The 23,947-nt window shown below is 54.1% G+C and overlaps 1 protein-coding gene across 1 annotated transcript; it reads right to left on the bottom strand.

The window, feature by feature from the left end:
* Window positions 1-446: 446 nt before the first annotated feature.
* ACO1O0_003617 (NRPS) lies at window positions 447-22,762 on the bottom strand (the record flags this gene model as incomplete). Its single annotated transcript, XM_083193065.1, has 3 exons — window positions 447-18,853; window positions 19,265-19,868; window positions 19,922-22,762. The coding sequence occupies 3 exons, from the start codon at window positions 22,760-22,762 to the stop codon at window positions 447-449; spliced, it is 21,852 nt and encodes a 7,283-aa protein (XP_083052122.1).
* Between the last annotated feature and the right edge of the window lie 1,185 nt (window positions 22,763-23,947).

A 23,947-nucleotide genomic window follows, 5' to 3' on the forward strand; every position in this document is an offset into this window, starting at 1 on the left:
AGGTCTCGATCGATATATAGGTGGTTATACGAGCCATTCATTGCTTGCACTAATACGGCGCCCAGAATATTACAATACGAACATAAGAAATTTCAATTAAAGTCAATGAATACAGGCAAAGATCCTTCTGGTGATGTTGAACCTTTCATGTAGCAACATAACATCGGCTGGACGTTACTAATCTTTAATACAAATGAAAGTGAAGAGAGCGTTACACGTTTCTCATGAAACCGTGACTAAAGACAAAAGAGAAAAAAATTATGTTGTCCTGCTCAATTAAAGGACTGAATCTCGACTCAAGCAGCCAGAGTAATTTCCCATTCCATTGATCTAGATGTAGCGAAAGCAAAGGTCAGCACGAAGTTGAGACAACAGGCAACAGCAAGTAGACCACTTTGCCCACTTACCATTTTCATTCCGACCATTTCTTGCTTGTATGGGCCGCATTAGGATACGTCGCAGCGACTTGGGGTCTTCCCCTCTTGGTCGTCTCCTGCTTCAGCGGTGGCGAGCAAGGATGCAAGGGACATCTCCATTGTCCCGTTGGTGAACTCGTCTACTGTCCATTCAAGACTGCGTGAGAGCTTTTCGGCCAACTCGGGAGAGATGTTTTGATCCAGATATCCGATTGCAATGTCAACATGATCAGGGTAGGAGACGGCAGTGACCGAGATATCAGATGGGTTACCCGCTCCATCCGGAAGGGACAGGGTCATGTCGTATTCAGCTTCTCCAAATTTGAGGGCGCCTCCCGGGGCTTGGTCGAGGCAGTTGATGATGGATGTGAAGAGCGTGGCCGGGGTCGTGCCAGCTACCGATTGTAGCACCTCACGAAACCCGACAGTCTCATGAGCCATCCGGGATATGGACTGCTCCTGGAGATGTCGTAGGAGATCAAGGACGGTCCATGAATCGGACAGCTTTGCCCGGACAGGTATCAATGAGGCGCAGCAACCGGCAGTTCTCTCAGCATTGCCGTCGTTGGTGATGCGGCCAGACACGACCTCGCCAAACACCACGTCGTGGGTGCCGATATGTACTGCCACAGTTCTTGCCCAGGCTGCTCTGACGATGGTCGACATTGTGATGCCGTCTGGGAGACCTTTGGTGATTCTGACCTTGTGAGTAGCATGATGGACCAGCTGGGGAGGTCTCCAAGACAGACCGAGTGACGGGGCGCGGAAGCTTGGCATCGAGGACCCCTCAAGTAGTGTGGACCAGTAGTCGAGGCTCTCGTCCTTGTTCTGGCTTGTTGACAAGCTGTGCATGTATGCACAAGGGGTAGGATGGTCTTCGACTGACTGCCCACTGTAGATTGATTGGAGAGTGGTCATGAAGTACGACAGAGAAATGGCGTCGTATTCTCCGTGGCTAAGACGGAAAAGAATGCGGTGTCGCGAGTCGCTCGTGGATGTGATGATGGCGAATTGGGTAAAGGGGTAGCCGAGCCGAACGGGCCGATACATGTCTTGGGCAATTAGAGTCTTGGTGAACTTGTCAATGGTTTGGTTGGTCTCATAGTGCTGAATGTCGGGCTTGTGGTCTTTGAGGACAACCTGGAGAAGCCTTTGGTTGTGGTAGACATAGGCTGTCCGCAGAATGTCGTGGGATTTCAGGAGCTGCCAGCAGCTCTCCCTCCAGTGTTGAACATCGCAAGGTCCGGATCCATCAAGGGTTACATGGGCAAGCATGTCTCGAGACGGCTGCAGCGTCGCGACGACACAGAGTTCCTGGAAGTCGGTAGTGGGCGCCGCATCAGTGATGATGGCCTGTGTCCAGAGCAAGGACGAAAGGGTCTGTATGGCTGTAGTTGACAAGGCGCGGAACGGCTTATATGTCACCAGCGGCGCGGATTTCCCTGAGGAAATGGCACGCTCTGCAATGACTGCCAGGTCGGACAAGATGGGGTTTTTGAAGACGTCTGCCACAGTAAAGGAGAGTCCTGCTCGTTGACGAGCCTGCGAGACGAGGCGCATGGCCGCAATGGAGTCGCCTCCAGAGCCGAAGAAGTTATCCTTGGCACCAATGGACGGGGCTGAAACATTGAGGACAGCTGCCCAGAGTTGTTGAAGTTGGCGCTCCATGACTGTCGATGGCGCGACCTTGGATCCACCGCCAAGTTCATAGCGTGACAGGACACTGGATTCATTCTCGAGCAGTGTCTGGATTCCCCGTCGATTCAGTTTGCCCGAGTCTGTCAGGGGTAGCTTGGTGACTGGGAGGTAGAGCTGCGGGACCATGTATCCCGGTAGGATACTCTCGAGAGCACTTCGCAGATCTGTGAAGGATTCCTTCTCGCTGGGCGAGAGTGGTAGTAATGCTGGGATTGTATCCGAGTTGGATTGTTTCGCCTGGAGCTCCAATGCGGCCGCTAGGACCATGCTGTCAACGTCGTTTGGAGCAATCAGGCTGACGGCAACCTCGGCGACGTCAGGAAGCTTCTTCTTGATCCAATATTCAATCTCGCCAATTTCCACTCTTTGACCGCGGATCTTTAGCTGTGTGTCACGGCGTCCGAGGCAAACGACCGAGCCATCTGGCATCTGTCGAACCAAATCGCCGGTGCGGTAGAACCGGCTTGGGGGCTTGGTACCCCGATCAAACTGTTGGACCCATGCTGGGTCCGTCACAAATGACTCGATTGTCTTCTGCTCATTGTTGAGATATCCACGGCCCAACAGAGGGCCCTCGACGAGTAGCTCACCCACGCTGCCAACAGGCACCAGGCGGTGGTAGTCGGACTGATCCACAACCCACAAGTTGCTACTGCCCAAGGCAGTGCCAATGTTGGTGGACTGGTCCACGTCGGTGATGGGACCAGCCAAAGATGTTATAATGGAACATTCGGTCGGTCCGTAGCCGTTGTAAAGGGTAACCTGCCCGCCAACCCATCCCTCCAGGACCTCTGACTTCAAGATTTCGCCTATGAAAATGAGTGTCTTGAGAGAAGGAACCTCGTGAACCTTGATGAGGGCGGCCACGGTGGGGGTGAGCACAGCCCCAGTGACACCATAAGACCTCATGGCACGAGATAGGTTGTTCAACCGATCATGCTCCGAGATTACGCAGACGCAGCCGCCAAGGGAGAGAGTTGCAAATGTCTCGGCAATACTGGCATCGAAAGTGTAGGCTGCAAACTGGAGGACTCGGGCACCAGGCTTGGCAAAGACCGGCCCCAAATCTTGAAAGCATGAATAGATAGATCCGTGCTCGAGAACCACGCCCTTGGGCACGCCTGTGCTTCCAGAAGTGAAGATGATGAAGGCCGCGTTGGTGGAACGCACCGTCTCACAGGCAGGATGCTCCTTATTGGGGAGTCGGCTCAGCAGTTGCTGGTTCACCAAAAGCGTGCGAGTCACAACATCTTGGTAGCGGTCCGTAGCCTGGGATGTGAGGATGATATTGGCAGCCGTTGTTTCAAGGATAGTTCGGATTCTCTGCTCGGGATGCTTGGAGTCAATGGACACGACAATACCGCCAGCTTTGAGAGTTGCGAGTTGTGCAACAACGGCCCATTGAGACTTTTCCAACATGAGTGCCACGGCCGTTTCGGGGCCGACACCTAACGCAACAAGATGATGGGCCAGTCGCCCAGACAGGTCATCCAGCTGCGAGTAGGAGAGCTCCCCGTCCCACGCGCACACGGCCGGGGCTTCCGGTCGCAACATTGCCTGCTTTCGTACAAGATCATGCAAGCAAATGTCAGGCTGCGATGGGCAGGGTTGATTCCATCTGCTCAGTTGCCTGCTATCGCGGGGACTGACGACGTTGACATCGCCGACTAGGCGGTCCTTTGTGGCGTCTACGTTTGTTGCAGCCACACGATGGATTTGGAGCAGCACGTGCTCGAACTGCTCCAGGAGGTTGTCTATTCTCTCAGTTGTCAAGATGCTCTGGTCGAATCGGGCGAGCATCTCGATGGACTTGGAATCTGCCGCGGGCCCGGTGCCACACTCGAGAATCAACGGGTATCCGTGGGACTGGGTCTCAGAGTGCTCCATTGGCATTGGAGTGAGGCCCGGGAAGTTTGAATCGGCATGTTCTCCTCGCTCGCTCGAGGGTTGTACAACAAACAGATGTTGAAGATCCAGTGTGGAATCAGGGACAAGCTGGAGTATTTTCTGCAGGCCTACATGTTCGAAGGGCAGCATGTCAATAGCCTGCTGCTGGACCATGGAAAGATACTCGACCAATTTCTGTTTCCGGTCCAGGTGAATGCGGACCGGCACTGTTGTAATGGTCGGGCCCATGACGTCTAGGATACCCTCGACCGATGCAGTGCGGCCCGAAAGCGGTGTTGCGAAGACAACGTCTTGGCTTCCAGCCTCTGCGGCCAGGACTAATCCCCAGGTCGCCCTCAGTAGAGTCGCAGTGGTAAAGGACAAGGCATCTTGGGTGTCGGGGAGGGTGATGCTCCGGATGTGTGTCTGGTAGACGCCAGGATGATGCTTCTGCGGTGTCAGGGGAAAGCCAACACCCAACTCGCCCTTCAACTGCGAGCTCCAGTACTCCTTGGCAGCTGATTCCGAATTAGATGATTGTTGAAGATGCTGCACAAATCGCGTGAATGGTGCAAGTCGTGGGATGGCTCGCGCAGAGTAAATGTCTGACACAGCCTGGAGCAGTTTCCTTATACTCCACCCGTCATAGACGCTATGGTGGCACGTCCAGACAAAGAAGCGCTCGTTGGAGCCGGTAGAGACAAGAGCAAACCTCGAGAGCGAAGTCCCAAGGCCCATTGCCTTTGCGGTATCCTGCTGCATGTAGGATTTCATGTCGGAGGAAACCTCTAGCCAGTCCATTGCCTCTCGCAATGGTACTTGCAAGGATCCCAGGACGTGGTCTTGCACAATCCGCGTGCGAAGGATTGGGGCCATGTCAAACGCCTTCTGCCACGCTTCCTTGAATCGACCGGCGTTAATGCTTTCATCGAGGCGGAACGCCCACCGGCCAATATAGGCTCCTTCTTGTCGCGACGTGATCGACAGCAGTCCTTCCTGCAGTGGAGTACAGGGATAGGCATCCTCAATGTTGTCTGCCGAGGCGCCGCACTGTAAAGCCAAGCGTTCCAGATCGTCTTGCTCGGGCTTGGCCGGCCCTGGCCACAAGGCGAAAGGAGCTGTGTCAGAGACAGTGGTGGAGGCATCTGGCGCTGTGGGCCTTTCTGCTAACTTCTCGTCAACAGCCTTCGCCATGTTTCCGAGGACAGGGTTCTTGAAGATGTCTGCCACATTGAGAGGGATCGGAGGGCTTGAGTCTCTGGCGAGGGCCACCAGGCGCATGGCTGTGACTGAGTCGCCGCCGGAACGGAAGAAGTGAGTGTTGGAGCCAATATGTTTGGCAGAGCGAAGCGCCGCAGCCCAGATTTGCTGGAGCAACAGTTCCGTCGGCGTCAAACGCTCAGAAGATGCCTCTGTCTTTTCGGCGAGGCCAAACTCGAGCATCTGGTCCTCGCTGATGCCCTCAAGAAGCTCTCTAAGGACCCTCTTGTTAATCTTGCCCGAGTCCGTCAAAGGCATCTGATGCAGCGGGACATATACCGCCGGCACCATAAAGGATGGAAGCTCCTCGGTGAGAACAGCTTGGAGCTCCAAAAAGGCCCCTCGCAGTGACTCTGTGAGTGAGAGGATTGGAGATGATGCATCCTTAGAGTCGCTGCTCAGCTCTATTGCGACGGCCAGGAGCGGCTCGTCTCCACGGGGCATGATCAAGTCCGCAGCCACCATCTGAGCAGCCGGGAGGGAACGCTTGACACAGTATTCAATCTCGCCAACCTCGACTCTCTGGCCGCGGACCTTGACCTGACCATCCCGTCTCCCCAAAAAGGTGAGGGAACCGTCGGTGGGACTCTGTCTCACCATGTCGCCGGTTCGGTACATGCGGCGATTTGCCCCTGATCCGAGATTGTACTTGGAGATGAACCCAGGATCCTTGACAAAGGCGTCTGCCGTTCTTTCCGGGTCTCCGAGATATCCACGGGCCACATTGGGGCCCTCAAGCAGCAACTCACCAGCTGCACCGATGGGTACCAGGGAATGATGGTCGTGCTGATCGACCACCCATGCAAGACCAGCCTGCGGAGTTCCGATATTCAGTGATCGATTTCTGTCAGTAATGGGACCGTCAATCGATGCCAGGACGGTGCATTCAGCCGGGCCGTAGCTGTTGAAGACATCGACATGCGCGCCCCATGTCTCAATTGCGGCAGGCGGGACAGCTTCTCCGGCCAGTCCAAGGGTTTGGAGGGACGGCACGTCTTTGGGGTTAATGAGACCAGCCACTGTTGGCGTCAGGCAGGCAAAATTTACACGCATTCTCTCCATTGAGGCGGATAGTTGCTTGACGTCCATTCGGTCCTCTTCTGAGACAACACATGTGCAGCCGCCAAACTGAAGAACACCTAGTGTGTCCATCAGGCTGACATCAAAGACGTACGCAGAGAACTGGAGAGCTCTCGAATCGGTACAAAGGCCAAGTTTTGCGCCGTGCCTGTCCAGACTGGTAAACAGACCCCCCTGGGTGAGCACAACGCCCTTGGGGCGACCAGTAGATCCCGAGGTGTAAATGACAACAGCGGCACTGTCGGGAGTCAAATTTGGTCGTGGGACGGATGCTTCTTGTGGAAGCCCCTTGAAAAAGTCATGATTGACCCTGAGAACGTGCGGCACGGACAGATCCTTGAAATTGACTGCACAGCTTTCTGAGGTCAAGACAACCGAGGCCCCAGTGTCATCAAGTAGGAAACTCAGACGTCGAGATGGTAGCTGATAACCCAGGGGAACAATGACACCACCGGATTTGAGGACGGCCAGCATGGACACAATGGCCCACATGGACTTTTCGAAACAGAGGCCAACCATGGATTCAGGTCCAACTCCGAGATGAACGAGACGAGACGCCATTCGGCTGGCCAGAGAGTCCAGCTCCGAGTATGTCAGCTGTCCATCCCATGCACACACTGCTTGGGCGTTGGGTCTTGATGCTCGCTGTTCGAATATACTTTCATGGACGTATCCGGGCAAGGCGGGTGGAACACTTATGTTCCACTGGGTGAGCTGCTGGATGTCCTTGGGGCTCATGGAAGTTAGCTCATTGACTAGCAAAGAGTCGCCATTGCTGGCAATAGCCAAGAGGGCGTGCTGCAGACTGCCTTGCAGGCATTTAGCCGATTCGTCGTCCAGGAAAGACGCCGAGTACTGCAGAGACAGCCTCATTGTGGAATCGTTGCACATGACATTGAGATTTAAGTCATACTCAGTGGGATCCTCCCCAGAGATGCCTTGAACGGTGAGACCTGCGGTTGGCTCCATTCCCTCCATGGGCTGCCTAGTATACGAGACAGTTGTATTGAACAAGCTCTGTCCAGAAAGATGAAGGGCATGCTGGATGTCTGCGAGCGGCGTCCTCTGGTAGTTGAAGGAGTCTAGGAAGTTGTTCTGCACCTGCTGAGCTGCGCCCGAGATGGTCAGAGCCTTATCACTGAAATTGAGACGCGAGACGGTCATGTTGATCATGGGTCCGGCCATCTCGTTAATGCCATCGATAGGCGCGTCTCTGCCGTTGGCCAGGTAGCCGAAAAGGATGTCCTTAGATCCGGTATATCGAGCCAGCACGACTCCCCAAGCCAGCTGGACAATATTGGCCACGGTTACTCCGTATTGGTCACGGAAATGATGAATAGAATTCAAATCGTTAATATCCATCTTGATTGTCCTGAGCGATCTCTCCTTGGTGGCTGGAGAGGTTGATGGGGGCAGATAGCAGGGATGGGCACTGGAAAGTCGAGATGTCCAATAGTCCAGAGCCTCGGTAGCCGAGATTCGCTGGAGGAAACTAACATAGGTGCCGTAAGAAGGACTCGGGACCTCAGAGAGATGACCATCGTATCCGTGGATTAGGTCTCGGAAGATGACTCCAATCGAGGAGGCGTCCATGAGAGCATGGTTGAAAGTCACACGAGCATATGTCTGCCCTTTCTTAGTTGAGCACAGCGCTAACTGATGCTGTGGCTCGCCGGATGCATAATCTGGTAGTCCAATTCGAGAAAGGGTTGGTACTACATCGTCGGCGTCCTCGCAATAGATTCGGATGACCTCTGGGTCCCAATGCTTCCGCACAACTTGGCAGAACACATGTCCGGCAGAAGGTGACTGAATAAAAATGGTTCGCATAATGGAGTGTCGGGAGACGACTGCCTTCCATGCTGCCTCAAGTCGGTTGAGATCGACATGTGTTGTTCCGACAGCGCCGAACTCGCAAATCTGGTGTACGTGGTAGGTGGCCGGATCTCTGATCTGGCTCATCAGAATACCTTGCTGGATCGCTGAGCAGGGATACATGTCCTCCATGTCCGAGACATTGCTTATACCAGCTTGGGGTAGGATCCTGTCTTGCAGCTGGGATAATTCATCATACGTCATGTTCAGCGACGGGAAGTCAGCCAGCGTGAGGGTCAGGGGCAGGTCAGACAAGTGCGCAAAGAGCTCCTTGATGGAGGACTTATAGGCATGAGCCCAGCGTCGCACAGCACCTTGCTTGTGCATATTCTTGTTGAAGCCGAAGCTGATCTTCAGCCCGTCATCCCACACTGATGTCTCCACGTCGAAGACGGCAAGGCGCTTCACGCTATCACCCACACCGGACAGGTGTGGCTGGTTGTGGCTATTATCGATGCGGAACAGGCTGTCAGTTTCTTTGGACCCTTGGTGATAGCGACCGCCAAAGTTGAACAAGACCTCGGCCCGGCTGTGAGAGCCGAATGCATCGCGTCCGCTGTCGCTCAGGAACCGTGATGCAAAATACGCCAGACCTCGCTCGGGGACGCTTCGACGCAGATCCTTTGTCCTCCGCAGAACGTCAATCAGGTCGTTCGATTCTGATGCAACATGGAGAGGTGCCATTGTTGTAAACCACCCCACAATGTCTGATAGCTGTATAGCATCATCCCAAGGCTCACGTCCGTGTCCTTCGTTGAAGATGGTCGGGGAAGGCCTATCCGGGAACACTTGATTAAATGAGTGGAACAGGGCGGCCAGGAGCAACTCAATTGGCTCGGCCCGGAGAGCTTCTCCCGCTTTGAACAAGAGCTGGCCTTGATTCTCGAGCACAAAATCTTCGCTCACTCGATCACCCCAGACATTTGCATTAGAACCAAGTCCCCAGTAGCCCCAGTCTGCCATCGGCGTCGGGAATGGAAGGGCATGGGATGGCGATACCAACTCCTCAGCATGCTTGGCCAGAAGACGTGTCCAGCCTTGGAATGATGTTGCACTATTGGCGAGTTCACTGGAAGGATGCCGAATCAAATCCTCCAAGTCGCGAATAATGATTCGCCACGAGACCAAGTCAATCACGAGATGGTGCGCGACGAGGAAGAGAACCTGAGTCTCTGTCGATGCCACATTGATCAGGTCAGCGGAGAATACCGGGCCATCTGTAATATGCAATTGGCATTGCGCCGAAGATATGACGGCTTCGACCTCTTGTTGATTCTCAACATGATGGATGTCGAAACGGAACGACCCATCTACTTCGGAAAGCATCTTTTGCTTCCAGCCGTCTTCCGTCTCGTGGAAGCGTGCACGGAGCATTGGGTGTCGAGACACGAGACCCTCGAGAGCCACGGTGATTTCTTCAGCGTCAATCAGGCGTTGCGGGACCAGATATACGTTCTGGTTGAATCTATCTTGGCCGCCCTCATGCTGACTACTAGCGGCCATAGATTCGAAGTAGAGCAGCTGTATGGGGGAGAGATCGAACCAAGTATTCATAGAGTCCACAGCCTGGGAATTGGTGTTTTCAAAGGTGGCTTTCTGAGCGAGTTGGACCATTGATGTGCTCTGCAACAAGTCACGAACCAGGATCGAGATGCCATGTCGCGTGCGGCAACGAGATACAACTTGCATCGCCGTGATGGAGTCACCACCGATGTTGAGGAACGATCGGCTCAGAGAAATCTTGCTCAAGGGCAGGTTCAGGATCTCCCCTAGCACCTCCTGAAGACGCTGCTCAAAGTCGTTTGCCGGAGTGGTGTCAGATACTTCATCGACTGCACCAGAAGTGAAGCTTTCAAAATAGTCTGCGTCTATGGCCTCAAGCCACTGCTGAAGCTTCTTTCGATCCACCTTGTCCGAAGTGTTACGCGGAAGGAATCCAAGAGGTATCCAGGCAGTAGGCACCATGTACTCAGGTACGGCCTCCGAGAGCCGTTGGCGAACCAAACCAGCTTGCTTGAGAGCTTCCGCCAACTGTTCCTTGCCAACTGGGAGCACCTCTAAGCCATCTCCATCGCCGCTGGATTGGTAGTCTCTCAGTGTGAGGAGCGTCACGAGGCGCGACTTAGATGGGCCCTGTCGAGGGTACAGGACGATGCCATCCGCAACCGCTGGGTGCTTGGTAATGTGATGCTCCATCTCACCTATTTCAACGCGCTGGCCGCGGATCTTGACCTGGTTGTCACTTCTTCCGATGTAAGAGAGAGAGCCATCGTTGTTCTGAATAACCATGTCTCCCGTCCGGTACATACGGCGTGGCCCTCCATCGGTGCTCAGACCGGGATGGGCTGACCAAGCTGGGTCGTAGATAAAGGCACCTGCGGTTTTCTCTTTGTCGTTAAGGTAGCCACGTGCGAGAAGCGGCCCCTCAAGAAGCAATTCACCTGCGGTGCCAATGGGGACCAGCTCATTTACATTGTCCTCGTTGACAACCCACAAGGCGCCTGCGATGGCATGTCCAATCCTGGGTGTCTGGCCAACCTGGACAATCTCTCCAGCAGTTGACATAATGGAACACTCGGCCGGTCCATAGGCATCGAAGACACGTGCTCGACGTACCCAGGCGTCGGTGTGCTCTGCAAGGACCGCCTCACCTCCAAGGATTATGGTTCGCACGGCTGGAATATCGAAAGGTTTTAATGTGCTCAGTACTCTCGGCGTGAGGAACATGTAGTTGGCCTTCAGTCTTCGGATCGACCCTGCCAAGTCGCTCATCCTCTCCTCTTCCGATGGCATGCATACACAGCCTCCAAACTGAAGAGTGGTTAAAACGTCATGGAGTGAGGCATCAAAGGTGAACTGGGCAAACTGAAACGCGCGTGTAGCCGGACTCATGCCAAATATCTTGCCGTGTGCTTGCAAGCCTGTCGAGAAAGCACCGTGCTCACTTACAACGCCCTTCGGAGTTCCGGTGGAGCCCGACGTGTAGATGACAAGCGCAGCGTTGGACGGGCTGATTGTTTGGTCCACGGGGGCCGTGAAGTCCGGTAGCTCCGCAAAGAGTGCCTCGTCTACAGACACAATGTGAGGAACCTTGCCCTCAAAGGAAGAGGCGTAGTGCGGCGTTGTCAGGACAATCTTGGCACCGGTATCCCGGAGGATTGCTTGAAGACGGAGAACCGGATCGGCTTTGACGGGAACCATGGCACTGCCTGCCTTGAGTGTGGCAAGCATGGAGACAACAGCCCATTTCGACTTGTCAAGACAAAGTGGCACCATGACCTCTGGCCCAGCTCCGAGGTTTATGAGGTGTCGAGCAAGTCTCTCCGAAAGCCTGTCTAATTCGACACGGGATAGATTGCCGTCCCACGCGCAAACAGCAGGCTCATCAGGCCCAGAGAGAACGTGTCTTGCAATCAGCCCGTGCACCAAAACTTGTAGCCTCTCGGGGATGTCTCCATTCCATTTAGCCAGCTGAGCAATCTCTTCTGGGCTTGCCATGTCTATGGCACCAACAGGAAGTGCCGCATTAGGTCCATAGCCACTGTTGATGTCGGAGAGCTGAGTGAAGATGCGTTTGAAGCGACCGAGGAGGCGACCAAGGTATGGAGCAGTAAGTACACTCTCGTCAAACCGAGCTTCAATGTCGATGGTTGACTGGTCTCCCAGCCCTGTGATACACTCAACATTTAGCGCAAAGTCATCAAATCCCTCCATGGGAAGCACATTTGCCTCAAGCTTCAAGGGTCCCGTGACGAAGTGATCTTCAAGCTCCTTGACAGGCTGAATGGCGAACATGTGCTGGGGCTGGACGTCGCGCCCCACAAGACGGCGGATGTGTTGCAGGCCAGTGTGCTCAAAGGGCATCATATCAATAGTTTGTTGATGAACCGCTGACAGGAATTCACCCACGCTTTGAGTCTCATCGATCTGTATCCGCACAGGGACAGTAGTGATGGTTGGCGCCATAATGTCCATCACTCCCTGGACGGGGGCTCCTCTCCCGGAAAGGGGCACGGCAAAGACTACGTCATTGCCTCTATATGCGGACACGGCCAGAGCCCAGGCAGCTCGAAGAAGAGAGGGCATGGTAACGGAACCCTCCCCTTGTCGGATGTCTAGTCGAGTTTTAATTGTCTGCAGGGGTTGCTGTGGCCGGTATCTCGATGAAGCACCGGGCAAAGCTGGGAAGCGTGCGCCATTGTCGCCATCCAGCTGGGACTTCCAGAAGGGTTTGGCAGCTACCGAAACATGCCCTTGGAGGTACTTGATGAACCGGGTATAGGGAACCAAGGGAGGTATATCTTCATGTGCGTAGAGACCAGAGACAGCCTCGTACATCTTCGACAGACTGTGCCCGTCATAGACAGCGTGATGCGCCGTGAAGACAAAATATAGCTCATCCGGGGCTGTACCAACAATGGCATGCCGAGCCAGTGGTGAACCATACGCCATGGACTTGTTGGAGTCCTCCTCCAGGTATCGATCCAGATCAGGAGCCAACAGCCACTCCATTTTCTGTCTGACAACCACTTGCAACGCGCCCGATGACTGTCCAGGAACGAGACGCGTCCGGAGAATTGATGTCATATCATGGAGTTTGCTCCAAGAATCCTTGAACCGATCAACATCAACCTGCTCGGATATACGGTATACCCAACGTCCCACATAGGCACGGGGCCGCTGAGACGTGATGGCCATGAGGCCTTCCTGGAGCGGCGAGCAAGGGTAGACGTCCTCGATATCATCGACTGCAAGCTGGCACTGGGCCGCAACCTGGGCCAAATGCTCTGCCAAAGACACCTCGTCCAGCTCTTGGGTCTGCTCATTTACCACCTCTTTCCATAAAGTGAAAGGTTCGGGATTGTCGTTGGCCAGGGAGTCTCCTGATTTCTGACTGTCGACAAAGCGAGCCATGTCCACCAGCCTAGGATTGTTGAAGACAGCGGAGACATGCAGGGAAATATTCCAGTTGGGGCTACTAGACATTGACACAAGTCGCATGGCTGTGAACGAGTCACCTCCGGAATGAAAGAAGTGGTCATGGGTCCCAATTCTCTCTGGCTCGACTCCAAGAACCGCAGCCCAGAGTGATTGCAGCGTTTTCTCTGTCACCGTGACTGGTCTGACCTTTTCAGCATTCGAAAGCGAGTAGTGTGACAGGTGCTGTTCAGACAAGCCGTTCAACGATAGGGAAAGGAGCCGGCGGTCGACTTTGCCTGATGCGGTCATAGGCAACTCGGTAACGGGGACGTATAGTCCGGGCGTCATGTAGGATGGCAGAGTCCCAAGAAGTGTGGAACGAAGCTGGGAAAAGATTCGGCGGAGGCGAGGGGAAATGGGGAGGAACATGTGGCCAGCTGGTGAAGGTGCTAGAGTTTGGGAGTCTGTAGCGAGACTATCGTCCAGCTCCACGACGAGGGCCACGATGGGGTTAGCGGCATCAGCCCTGGGCGTTACCAAGGTTGCAACAACCGTCTTGGTCGTACCCAGGCACTCCTTGGCCTTGTGCTCAATCTCTCCAACCTCTACACGCTGGCCTCGAATCTTCACCTGCATGTCCCTCCTGCCAATATACAGAAGATACCCATCAGCACTCTGTCGGACCAAGTCACCGGTCCGGTAGAATCGTTGGTCCTGCAGCCCAATATCTCGCGCCCAAGGGGGGCCCTTGACAAATGACTTTTCTGTCTTGCTCCTGTCATTGAGATACTCTCTCGCCAATAGCGGCCCTCCAATCCACAGTTCACCAACCGCTCCGATGGGGCAGATGCCACCACCATCACCCACAACCCATACTCCGCCAGCAAGCGGACGACCGATGATGGAGGCCTGTCTTGGTGCTTGCAATGGCTCTCCGCAGGTCGCGTAGATTGAACACTCTGAGGGACCGTATCCGTTCAGGGACCTCACCCTTGGTGTCTTGATGAGCTCGTTTACCATGCCTGTCTTGACTGCCTCGCCGCCAAGGACAAGAGTCTCCAGCCGGGGTAGTTGCGAGAGGTCAAGCAACGAGGCTACAGTGGGGGTAAGCTGAGCGGAAGTGATATTGTACGACTGCATAGCTCCTTGCAGGTTGTTCATCCGGTCGTCTTCCGATATAACACATACGCAGCCACCGTGATAGAGTGTGCCGAATATGTCGCTGATGCTGGCGTCGAATGTGTACGTGGCGAACTGGAGGGATCGAGTAGAGGAACTCATCCCATATACCTTTCCATGGGCTTGGAAGCTCGAGAGGAGCGAGAGGTGAGTTAAGACAACTCCCTTGGGCATTCCTGTGCTCCCCGAGGTGTATATGATGACAGCAGCGTTCTCTGGCTGCACGATAGTGTTCACATGGGCCATTGGGAGACGTGACAACAGGTCGGCATCCACTTCCACAATATTTGACACTATGCCAATAAACTTTTCCGAGTGCTGGCTTGTCGTAAGGACAACATCTGCATTGATATCGCGCAGAATCCCTTGTAGACGCTGTGCGGGATGCTTGGGGTTGACTGACACGACAACGCCGCCGGCCTTGAGAACGGCCAATTGACTTATAATGGCCATCCGGGACTTGTCAAAGCACAGGGCCACCTTTGTTTCGAGAACAACACCGAGGTCTGAAACTAGGTGGTGGGCCAGCTGATCTGCCAGACCTTCCAGCTCCCCGTACGACAGATCGCCATCCCAGGCGCACACCGCTGGCGCATCTGGCTGGAGGAGTGCCTGACGATGCACAAGATCGTGAATGCTATCCCGCCCATTTGTACGGGGAACCTCGTTATTCCACTGGATAAGCTGTTCCACATCTTGCCGTGTCAAAATGGGCGCTTCGCCAACATGGGTTGAATCGCGGCTCAGCGCCAAGGACTGAACGGCTTGCAAGAGGGTTTCTAGTACCCGAGTCGCCGCCTTGGGCGAAAGGAATTCGGGTAAATATTGGAGAGATACGGCAATGCTGCTGCTGGACACAACGACATTGACGTTGGCATCATACTCGGTTGGATCCTCGCTTGTGATGTGATGGAGCGCCAGGCCGGCTTCTCCCTCGTTCCAGTCAGGGTTATGACGGTAGGACAGAGAGGTATTGAACAGACTCTGTCCCTTGAGTTCGAGGGCATGCCATATATCTACCAGCGGTGCCCTTTGATGGCCGAAGCCATCGAGGAAGTCGTCTTGGACTTGCCTCAGGGCGTGGTGAACAGTCGTGTCGGCATCGACCTTGATCCGTGTGATCATCATGTTGATTAGCGGGCCGATCATTCCATTGACTCCCTCAACAGGGACATCTCTCCCACTGGCTAGATAACCAAAGGAGATGTCGCGGGAGCCCGTGTACTCGGAGAGAACCATTGCCCATGCAAGTTGGAACACATTGGCCACGGTCACCCCCAAGGTCTCGCCGAGCTTTTGGACATTCTCTAGACCCTCTACTTGCGATGTCACAACCTGCATTGCACGAGGCGGACCTTTCTCCAAGCCTCCGTCTGCTGTCTGATTCATTCCAACGTCCGTCAGTGACGGCATGTAGCACGGTTGCGCGTCAGCGAGCCTAGTGCTCCAATATGTCAACGACTCTGATGTCGGAGTCTGTTGCAGATATTCCACATAGGGGCTGTACAGAGGACCTTTGCTTTCCGGGGAGAAATTTCCGCGATAAGCTTCGAGAAGTTCTTTCATCAACAACCCTAGCGATGTAGCATCTCCAAGGGCATGGCTGATGACGAGGCGAGCGTATACCCTACCAGAAGGCGTGGAATAGACTTGGAGCATGTGGTTGGGTCGGTAGCTGTCCATTCCAAATTCTGAGATTGTCTGCACAGCCAGTAAAGACTCAAGCTCGTCCTCATCACACCTCCTGGAGGTCACATCGGCTTTCCACGACCTGAGAACCATTTGGTGATAGGTGCTCCCATGGTCTTCGCCCGAGATGGGTGGCACGAAGACAGTTCGCAACATGGGGTGCCGATTGGTCAGTATCTGCCATGCCTGGAGAACACTGTCCGCGCTGATTTTCTCCTCCGTATTGACATTTTGGATCTCAAATGAGTACTGAATCTGGTACTTCGACGGCTCCCTGGCTTGGCTCATGAGGATGCCCTGCTGGATAGGCGAGCAGGGGTAGAAGTCCTCTATATCTTCGGGCTTCACTCCGGCCTTTGGGAAGATTTCGTCTTGGAGACGGGTCAGGCCTGTGGCACTCATAGAAGCCAGAGGGAAGTCGCTCAGCGTGAGCATGGGTGGCAGGACAACTAGTTCAGCAAGTAGGTCACGCAGGACCGTTGCATAGGAGTCAATCCAAACCCAAACTCGGTCCTGACGTTTCATCCGTCCATTGAACTGGAAGTTGATTTTCACAGTGTGGTCGAGAGCAGAGACTTGGACTCCGAAAATGGAGCGTCGTCTGACCGCATCCCCAATCGGCGATATTCCGGGCTCACTCAGTCCTTCCAAGTTGAAGAGCCCTCCCCCTTCCTGTTCCATCTTCTGTGGCCGGTCGATGTAGTTGAAGAGGATCTCCGCCTGGCTGTGGGAAGTGGGGAATTGAGAATGCGAGTAGAGAGGATCTCGACGTCTGATGAGGCGCCTCGCGTCCTTGACCCGTTTGAGAACATCAACGGGGCCATCGTTGTCGCGAGTAAGGTTATGGAGCGGGAGCATGCTTAGGAAACAGCCGACGGTGTCAGATGCATCCACTCCTGGACCCAAGGAGCCTCTCCCATGGTCCTGATCATAGACAATTGGAACAGCCCTATCAGGGAAAGCTTGACGGAATGAATGCAAAAGGGTCGAGAGGAACACCTCAGCAGGTTCCACCCGGAGGGAATGGGCTGCCGCACCAAACAGCAGTGCCGTGTCCCGGTCATCGAGGACAACTTCCTCAGCCACCATGTCCCTGTAAAGGTTTCCCTCGGCTTCCAGACCCCAATAGTCCAAGTTTGCCGTGCTCTTTCCAAGAGGATTCTCTATCTCATCAGCGCCTACAACTTCTGCCTCACGAGCCCGCATCGCCTCAGCTTGGGCATTTGTCCACGCCCGGAAGCTGAGAGTTTTGGAAGATCCAGCGGGGTGGCTCTGCAGAAAGGCCTCCAGGTCGCGGAGGATTATGCGCCAAGAAGGTGTGTCGACAACAAGATGGTGAGCGGCCATGAACAATGACTGCTTCACTGTTCCGTCAACCCTGAGTTGGAACAACCGGGCGGAGAAAACAGGACCGTGCTCCAAATCAAGGCCTTTCTGGGTAGTTTTGATGATAGCCTTGGCTTCCTCGTGACTCGACACATTGCTAACCTCGAACCCATAGGATCCGTCAACAGCTCCGACAATATGCTGCTTCACCCCGGTGAGCCTATCATGGCTGAACCGAGCACGGAGCATGGCGTGCTTTGAAACGAGGAGCTTCATGGCTCGCGCAACATCGTCACCCAAAAATGCCTTTCTCAGTGCAAGATAGCTACTCTGGTTGTATCGGTGTTCACCTCCACATCGGGGAACCTCGTCGCTGGAGCCCAGCACCTCAAAGTACCATTTTTGAGCTGGCGAGAGCGGGAAAGGCACGTCGTCAGTTTCTACCTCTCCCAAAGGCTTCCGTGAACTCGACGCATTCTCTGCCAACTGGGCAATGGGTCTGGCTTGAAGAAGATCTCGAACTGCCAACGAGATACCCTGGGCCCTCGCGCAGGAAGCGACCTTCATTGCAGAAATGGAGTCGCCACCCAAACTCATGAATGATCCATAGTCGAGCGGGATCTGGTCGACAGGGATGCTCAGTACCTCAGCCCATATGTTTCTGATATCGTCCTCGACTGCTGTCGCTGGTCGGCTTTGGACTTGCCCCTGACTCACAACATGGGCAGCCAATGCGTTGAACAAGTCTTGGTCCATGTCGTCAACCCACTGTCCCAGCTTCTTGCGATCCAGCTTGGCGGAAGCGTTCTGTGGCATCATCCCCGACAGCGGGACCCAGACAGTCGGGACCATATGCTCCGGGACATGTGCTCGAAGATGTTGGCCGATCTCCCGAGTTTGCAGCGTGGCTTTGGAGCGGTCTTCAGCAGACACTGGCATCACGTCTGATGGCGCCGTCTTGTCGAGTACAAAATCTCCCAGGCTGACGAGTCCAACTAGGCGGTCTTTGCAAGGACCCTTAGTAGGGCAGAGCACGGCAGCATCGATAACGGATTCATGTTGGATCAGGTGATGCTCGATCTCGGCTGTTTCGACACGCTGTCCACGGAACTTGATCTGCGTATCCCGGCGCCCGATGTAAGTAATAGACCCATCACGGTTCTGCTGCACCAAGTCGCCGGTACGGTAGAGACGCATCGGGGTCCCAAACCCATATTTGGATGCCCACACAGGATTAGTGATAAATGCGGCGGCCGTCTTCGTCTCATCATTGAGATAGCCGCGGGCCTGCAACGGACCTTGGACGAGCAGCTCACCTGGGGCACCGATCGGCACCAAGCGATTGTAGTTGGTCGCCTCAGCCACCCAAAGAGCTCCCGCAAAGGCGAAGCCAATATTGAGAGCGTTGCATTCCGGAGTGAGTTGGTTTATGCTGCACTGCATGGAGCACTCTGACGGTCCGTAGGCATTGAACACGACGACGTGGTTGATCCATTGCTTGACAACACCTGGCTTCACAGCCTCTCCGAGCAATATAAGAGTATCAAGTGATGGAACCTGGTCTGGTGATATTGTCCCCGCCACTGTTGACGTCAAGCCGGCACAGTTGACACGATATGAGCGCATCGCGGAATCAAGATGGCTAATGCGCTCCTCCTCGGAAATTACACAAAGGCAGCCGCCGTAGTGTAGTGTTGTGTAAATATCTTGAATGGAAATGTCGAAAGTATATGCTGAGAATTGCACGGTACGAGTAGTATGGCTGAGTTTGAATTTGGCCCCCATGTGGTGAAGACTGGTGCAAAGGCTGCTGTGGGGAAGCATGACGCCTTTGGGAATGCCCGTGCTACCAGAGGTATAGATAATAAAGGCCAAATTGTCTGACGTTGCCGCACAGGGTGGTGCCTCCGATTCAGGTAATTTTGCCATGAAACTTTCGTCAATAACTGTGACGTGACGGACCTTGTCTTCGAACTGAGAAGAGAGATCGTGCGTCGTTAAGACGATATAAGCCTCGATATCTTTGAGTATGATCTCGGTCCTCTTAGTCGGTTGCTTCGTAGCAAAGGGGACCACACAACCTCCAGCCTTGAGAACTGCCAGCTGAGAAACAATGGCCCATTTTGATTTCTCAAAGCAGAGCGGGATCTTGACCTCTGGGCCAACCCCAAGACTAGACAAGTATGATGCCAGCTTGTTGGCTTCATCATCCAGCTGCTGATACGTAAGACTACCGTCCCAGGCATCCACGGCCGGAGCGTCTGGTTGACGAAGCCGCTGCTGCAAAACCCCATCGTGAATGCGAGTCTCTCGTTTTGGTGGAATACGGTTGTTCCATTTCCGGATCTGGGAGATATGGGTTTCAGGAACAATGTCAATGTCTCCAGGCTCCATGTTCTGATTCAGGATATTGATCAAGGCCTTCTGGAAACTCTCAGACACGCTCTCCGCCGTCTGCTGATCAATTCTGGGATGCCAGAAATCAATCGTTCCCTCTAGTCCATTCTCACTAGTGAGGATGTTGAGTGTCAAATCATACTAAGGCTCATTAGCTACCAGTTATTATAGCTCGTGTATCGGCCTTCACTCACCTCGGAAGGATTCACTGCGTCCAAGAGCTCAAAGGACAAACCCGAGCCCTGGACCAGCTCGCCAGTCATCTTCCTCTGACATGACATGATAGTATTTCCCCGGAGGCGTGAAAACTCCCTTCCTTGGGTTTCATGGCCGGCCATGAAAACACTGGGGTATGACATACCCTCGAGGAAATCACTCTGTGCCTTGTCAAGTACCTGTGCCATCGTCGACTCGCTGTCCATCTTGACGCGGCAGATCATTGTATCAACAAAGACGCCGACAGTCTGGCTGATTCCTGACAAAGGAGCCTGACGTCCAGAGCTGACATAGGAGAAGCACACGTCGTCAGACCCAGTGTAGGACCGTAGGACCAGTGCCCATGCAACTTGGCATAGATTGGCGGGTGTGACGCGGGCAGCCTCGCAAAACCGCACAATTGTCTCGGGGCAGACGTTGGCCCGGAATGGGACACTTCTCAGATCCTCGTGGCGGAGATGATCGCCATTCGTCGGGAAGAATGACGGGTTAGCGCCTGTGAGGTAGCCCGTCCAGTACGAAATGGACGTTTCTGGCGACAGTCCACGTTGGTATGTGACAAAGTCGCTGTATGGCATGACCGGGGCGCCAGAACTCTCTTCTAGGTACGCCCGAGAAATGTCCTTAAATAGGGTATCCATCGACGCTCCATCCACGAGAGCGTGCGATATATCTAGCCGCATGATCGCCGAGGATGCTGTGTGACTGCATATTGTTGCCCTGTGCGTCGCTCCATAGTTGTCGAAAGCGACCGGCCGCCGCGAGGAAAGTTCAATCGAGGCTGAATGACCCTCTTCATCCTCCAAGACTTCCAAGGCACCGATACCCTCCTTGAGCACCACTTGATCGTAATGTCCTGGCCTATTGACACTGTCAATGAAGACAGTCCTCAGTGCCGCCTGCTCCCTGACGATGCGCCTCCAAGCCTCAGTCAAGCGCGAGTAATCCAGGGAGCTGGCGGGGTCAGTGGAGCGAATCTCTGCGACACCACTGCATTGGTACATCTCGTTATTGATTCCTTGAGCGACCAGGAACACCTCTTGAGTGAGAGAGCACGGGAAGACAGACTCGACAGTTTTCAGGGGTTCCGAGGTGACGCGTTTCAAATCGGTCATGAGGGCATCGACGTCTTCATAGCTGAGGTTGAGGTGAGGGAAATCAACAAGACTGGCGTGCGACTCATAGTTCTGGAAACGATGCAACAGTCCAGTCAGGGCTGATCGGAACGCGTCAGCAAGGTCATGGCTACTGCCCGTGGACCCTGAGTCGACCCCGAATTTGAGGCGTCCGTCCACCCAGAAAGGTGAGAGAGTGAGATTTTGGGGAAGGGCTTCCAAGGGCAAGGTGCTTCTCGGTTTTCGACGAAACTCTGCGCGGCAAACATCCTCCAGTGTGTTACGCGATGAATTCTTCCCACGTTGCAAGCAGGTCACGTCCAACGTAACAAGCGGTTGAGCGGGTGGCGAGTTGTATCCGTCGCTCGACTTTTCCCGGTATCCCAGGCGGGCATCTCTGATCCTCCGCACAAGATCGATGTCACTTCCTTCACCTGAATTGCTCTCGATGATGGATGTGGAATGACTTTCAAAGCAACCAATCTTTGAGGGCTCTTTCGAACCACTTCCAAAGCTCCCATTGTCAACGGTGCGGAAGTGGACTCGACTAGAATCCGAGGCCGACGTGGACTGGAGAGCAAGATAGGCAGCTGCCGTTACGAAATCTCGTGGCTCAGTTCTCAAGACAGCGTGGATTGCGCCGTCATACAGTAAGTCGTTCGTTCTCAGATCGATTTCATGTTCAGAGTCCCGAAGCAAGGTTTCGTCATCTTGCGCCGTGAAGGATTGGCCATCCGCTGCAAGTTTCCTTCCTGAAATCGCACGCAGCTCACGTTGTGTCCATGAATGGGAAATTTCTGCCGGTTGGGGCCGTGAGCTAGTTTGGGTTTTGCTCAGTATCACGTCGAGTTGATCTGCGAGGGTGTCCCAGGAAGGCGCATCCATGATGGCACGGGAAGCAGCGATGCCAAGGTGGTAGGCGGCAGGAGTGCCTCTGCGGGTGAAGGCCATCGCTCCAAAAGCAAGATCTGGAATGCGCTCCACGAGTGTGCCCGTGGCTTCCGTCAGCTCAGCTTGCGATACCTCCAACGCCTGCTCCAATTCGCAGGTTTCCAGAATGGGGGACTGTCGCTCCTCCGTCTCCAGGCGCAGTTCATGGTCGTTTTCAGCTGCGTGCGAGTGCTTCGCTGACAGAATTGGGTGGCGATTACAGAGCTCCCTCAAAGCATCAAAAATTTCTGTCGTTTCAATGGGGCGGCCAAATCGAAATATCTTGACCCGTGTTGCCCGGCTTGACAGATGAAGCCGCTGAGTCGCATTCAGAGGGGTCTTTAACGACGCTTCGACGACGCCGTTGCCGTTGGCACCGTTGCCACTGACCCCATTTCCGTTGGTATGATTACCATTGGTACCATTTCCACTGGCACCATTTCCATTACTATTAGCGGCGTCGCTGTGCGCCGGGGTGGAGGGAGCCTCGCAACGCTCTGCGCACAGGCAGAGGTCGGCAATGTTGGCGGACTGGAGAATATCCTTTATGGTGATACCATACCCAGCCTCACGGCAAAGCACCATGAGCTTGATGGCGAGAAGGGAATCGCCGCCTTGGGAGAGGAAGGACTTGTTTGCCTTCACTCTTGCAATACTTCGGCCCAGAACTTTGGCGCAGATCCCTCGGATTTCCTCCTGGACCGCGTCCCCGTCGCATTTGCCATTCATGGCTGGGGAGGGCAGGGGGATGAAGTCGACTGGATCCAACGTCATCCTGTGATTCTGGTGAAGCCGTCGAGCTTCGTGATAACTTGATAATGGATAGTACAATAGTAGTACAACAAGATTGAGGGTATTGTTCACCGTTGGGAGCTTCTTGCCAGAGGGCGACGTCCAACAGCCCGACAGTATAGCACAATTAATGTGGGTTATAACAATATGGCTGTGTACCGGAATTTTAACGGTATGCCCAGAATATCGTTAAAAGGCGACTCCTACTTAATTAGGCAATTGGTCCCGTTTTATTAGCTGAGGAGGGTCATTTCTTTGCGATAAGCTACAGGAGAATGGTACAATGTGCTAGGTTCATCCCTCTAGTCCCATTTGCGCATATTGACAATGAATTGGCTGTGATATTCAAGACACTGCCCGAGGTAGCTTTTTGGTTGTGAACATATGAAGAAGGTACTTGTCTCAGGGGGTGTACCTCGAACCGTTACACACCCATATCTCTATAAGCGATGTTGACTTACACGCGGCCTAGATATGGCGTTAACCACACCTAGCACCTCGACCCATGCCTATGGATTGAGGAGCACATTGCCAAACGAGCATTGGTACTCGTTCAGCTTCAAGGAGCTTCAGCTCCAGATCCGCGGCTTGATTCATTCGGATCTTCAGTGGGCAACACGTCCGGACGCCGCTGCGATGTTCGTGTACGCAAATGAGCCTGACTCCCCGGGGCCGTGTCTTGGAATATTGCAACATGGCATGCCCGAAGAGAGACATGCGTATTCGCCTTGGGATGCCACGCCCACGACGAGGGAAGGGACATGCGTGCATCGCTGCATTTTCCCCTTTGGGCCACGAATGGCATCGTGACCAATGCAGAGACATGCCTGCAAGTCCCCTTTCGGACCATCCACGATTCCATCGGCGAGGCGAGCCGCGGAAAGAGATGACGGTGGACACTACGGATACACAGTCAGTGATCGGAGGCTCGGAGCCCAATGACATGAGACACCTCCCAATAATTTTGAACTTGCAATCCTTTCTTTTTCTCTCGTCATCGATCACCGGCAAAGCACAGAGAGTGGCGTCAGCGAGACAGAAGCCTTCAATCTGGAAATCTCAGCCCCCATGTTAGACCCGATGCAGCGGCGATCTATTATGGTTACATACTACTAGTGGTACTACGCGTCCGAGACAGGTAGCCACATAAGGCTGATATATCGTATT

The sequence above is a fragment of the Amphichorda felina genome, assembly GCF_050947745.1.
Source record: "Amphichorda felina strain 45539 chromosome Unknown scaffold_3, whole genome shotgun sequence".
NCBI classification, from domain to species: Eukaryota; Fungi; Ascomycota; class Sordariomycetes; order Hypocreales; family Bionectriaceae; genus Amphichorda; species Amphichorda felina.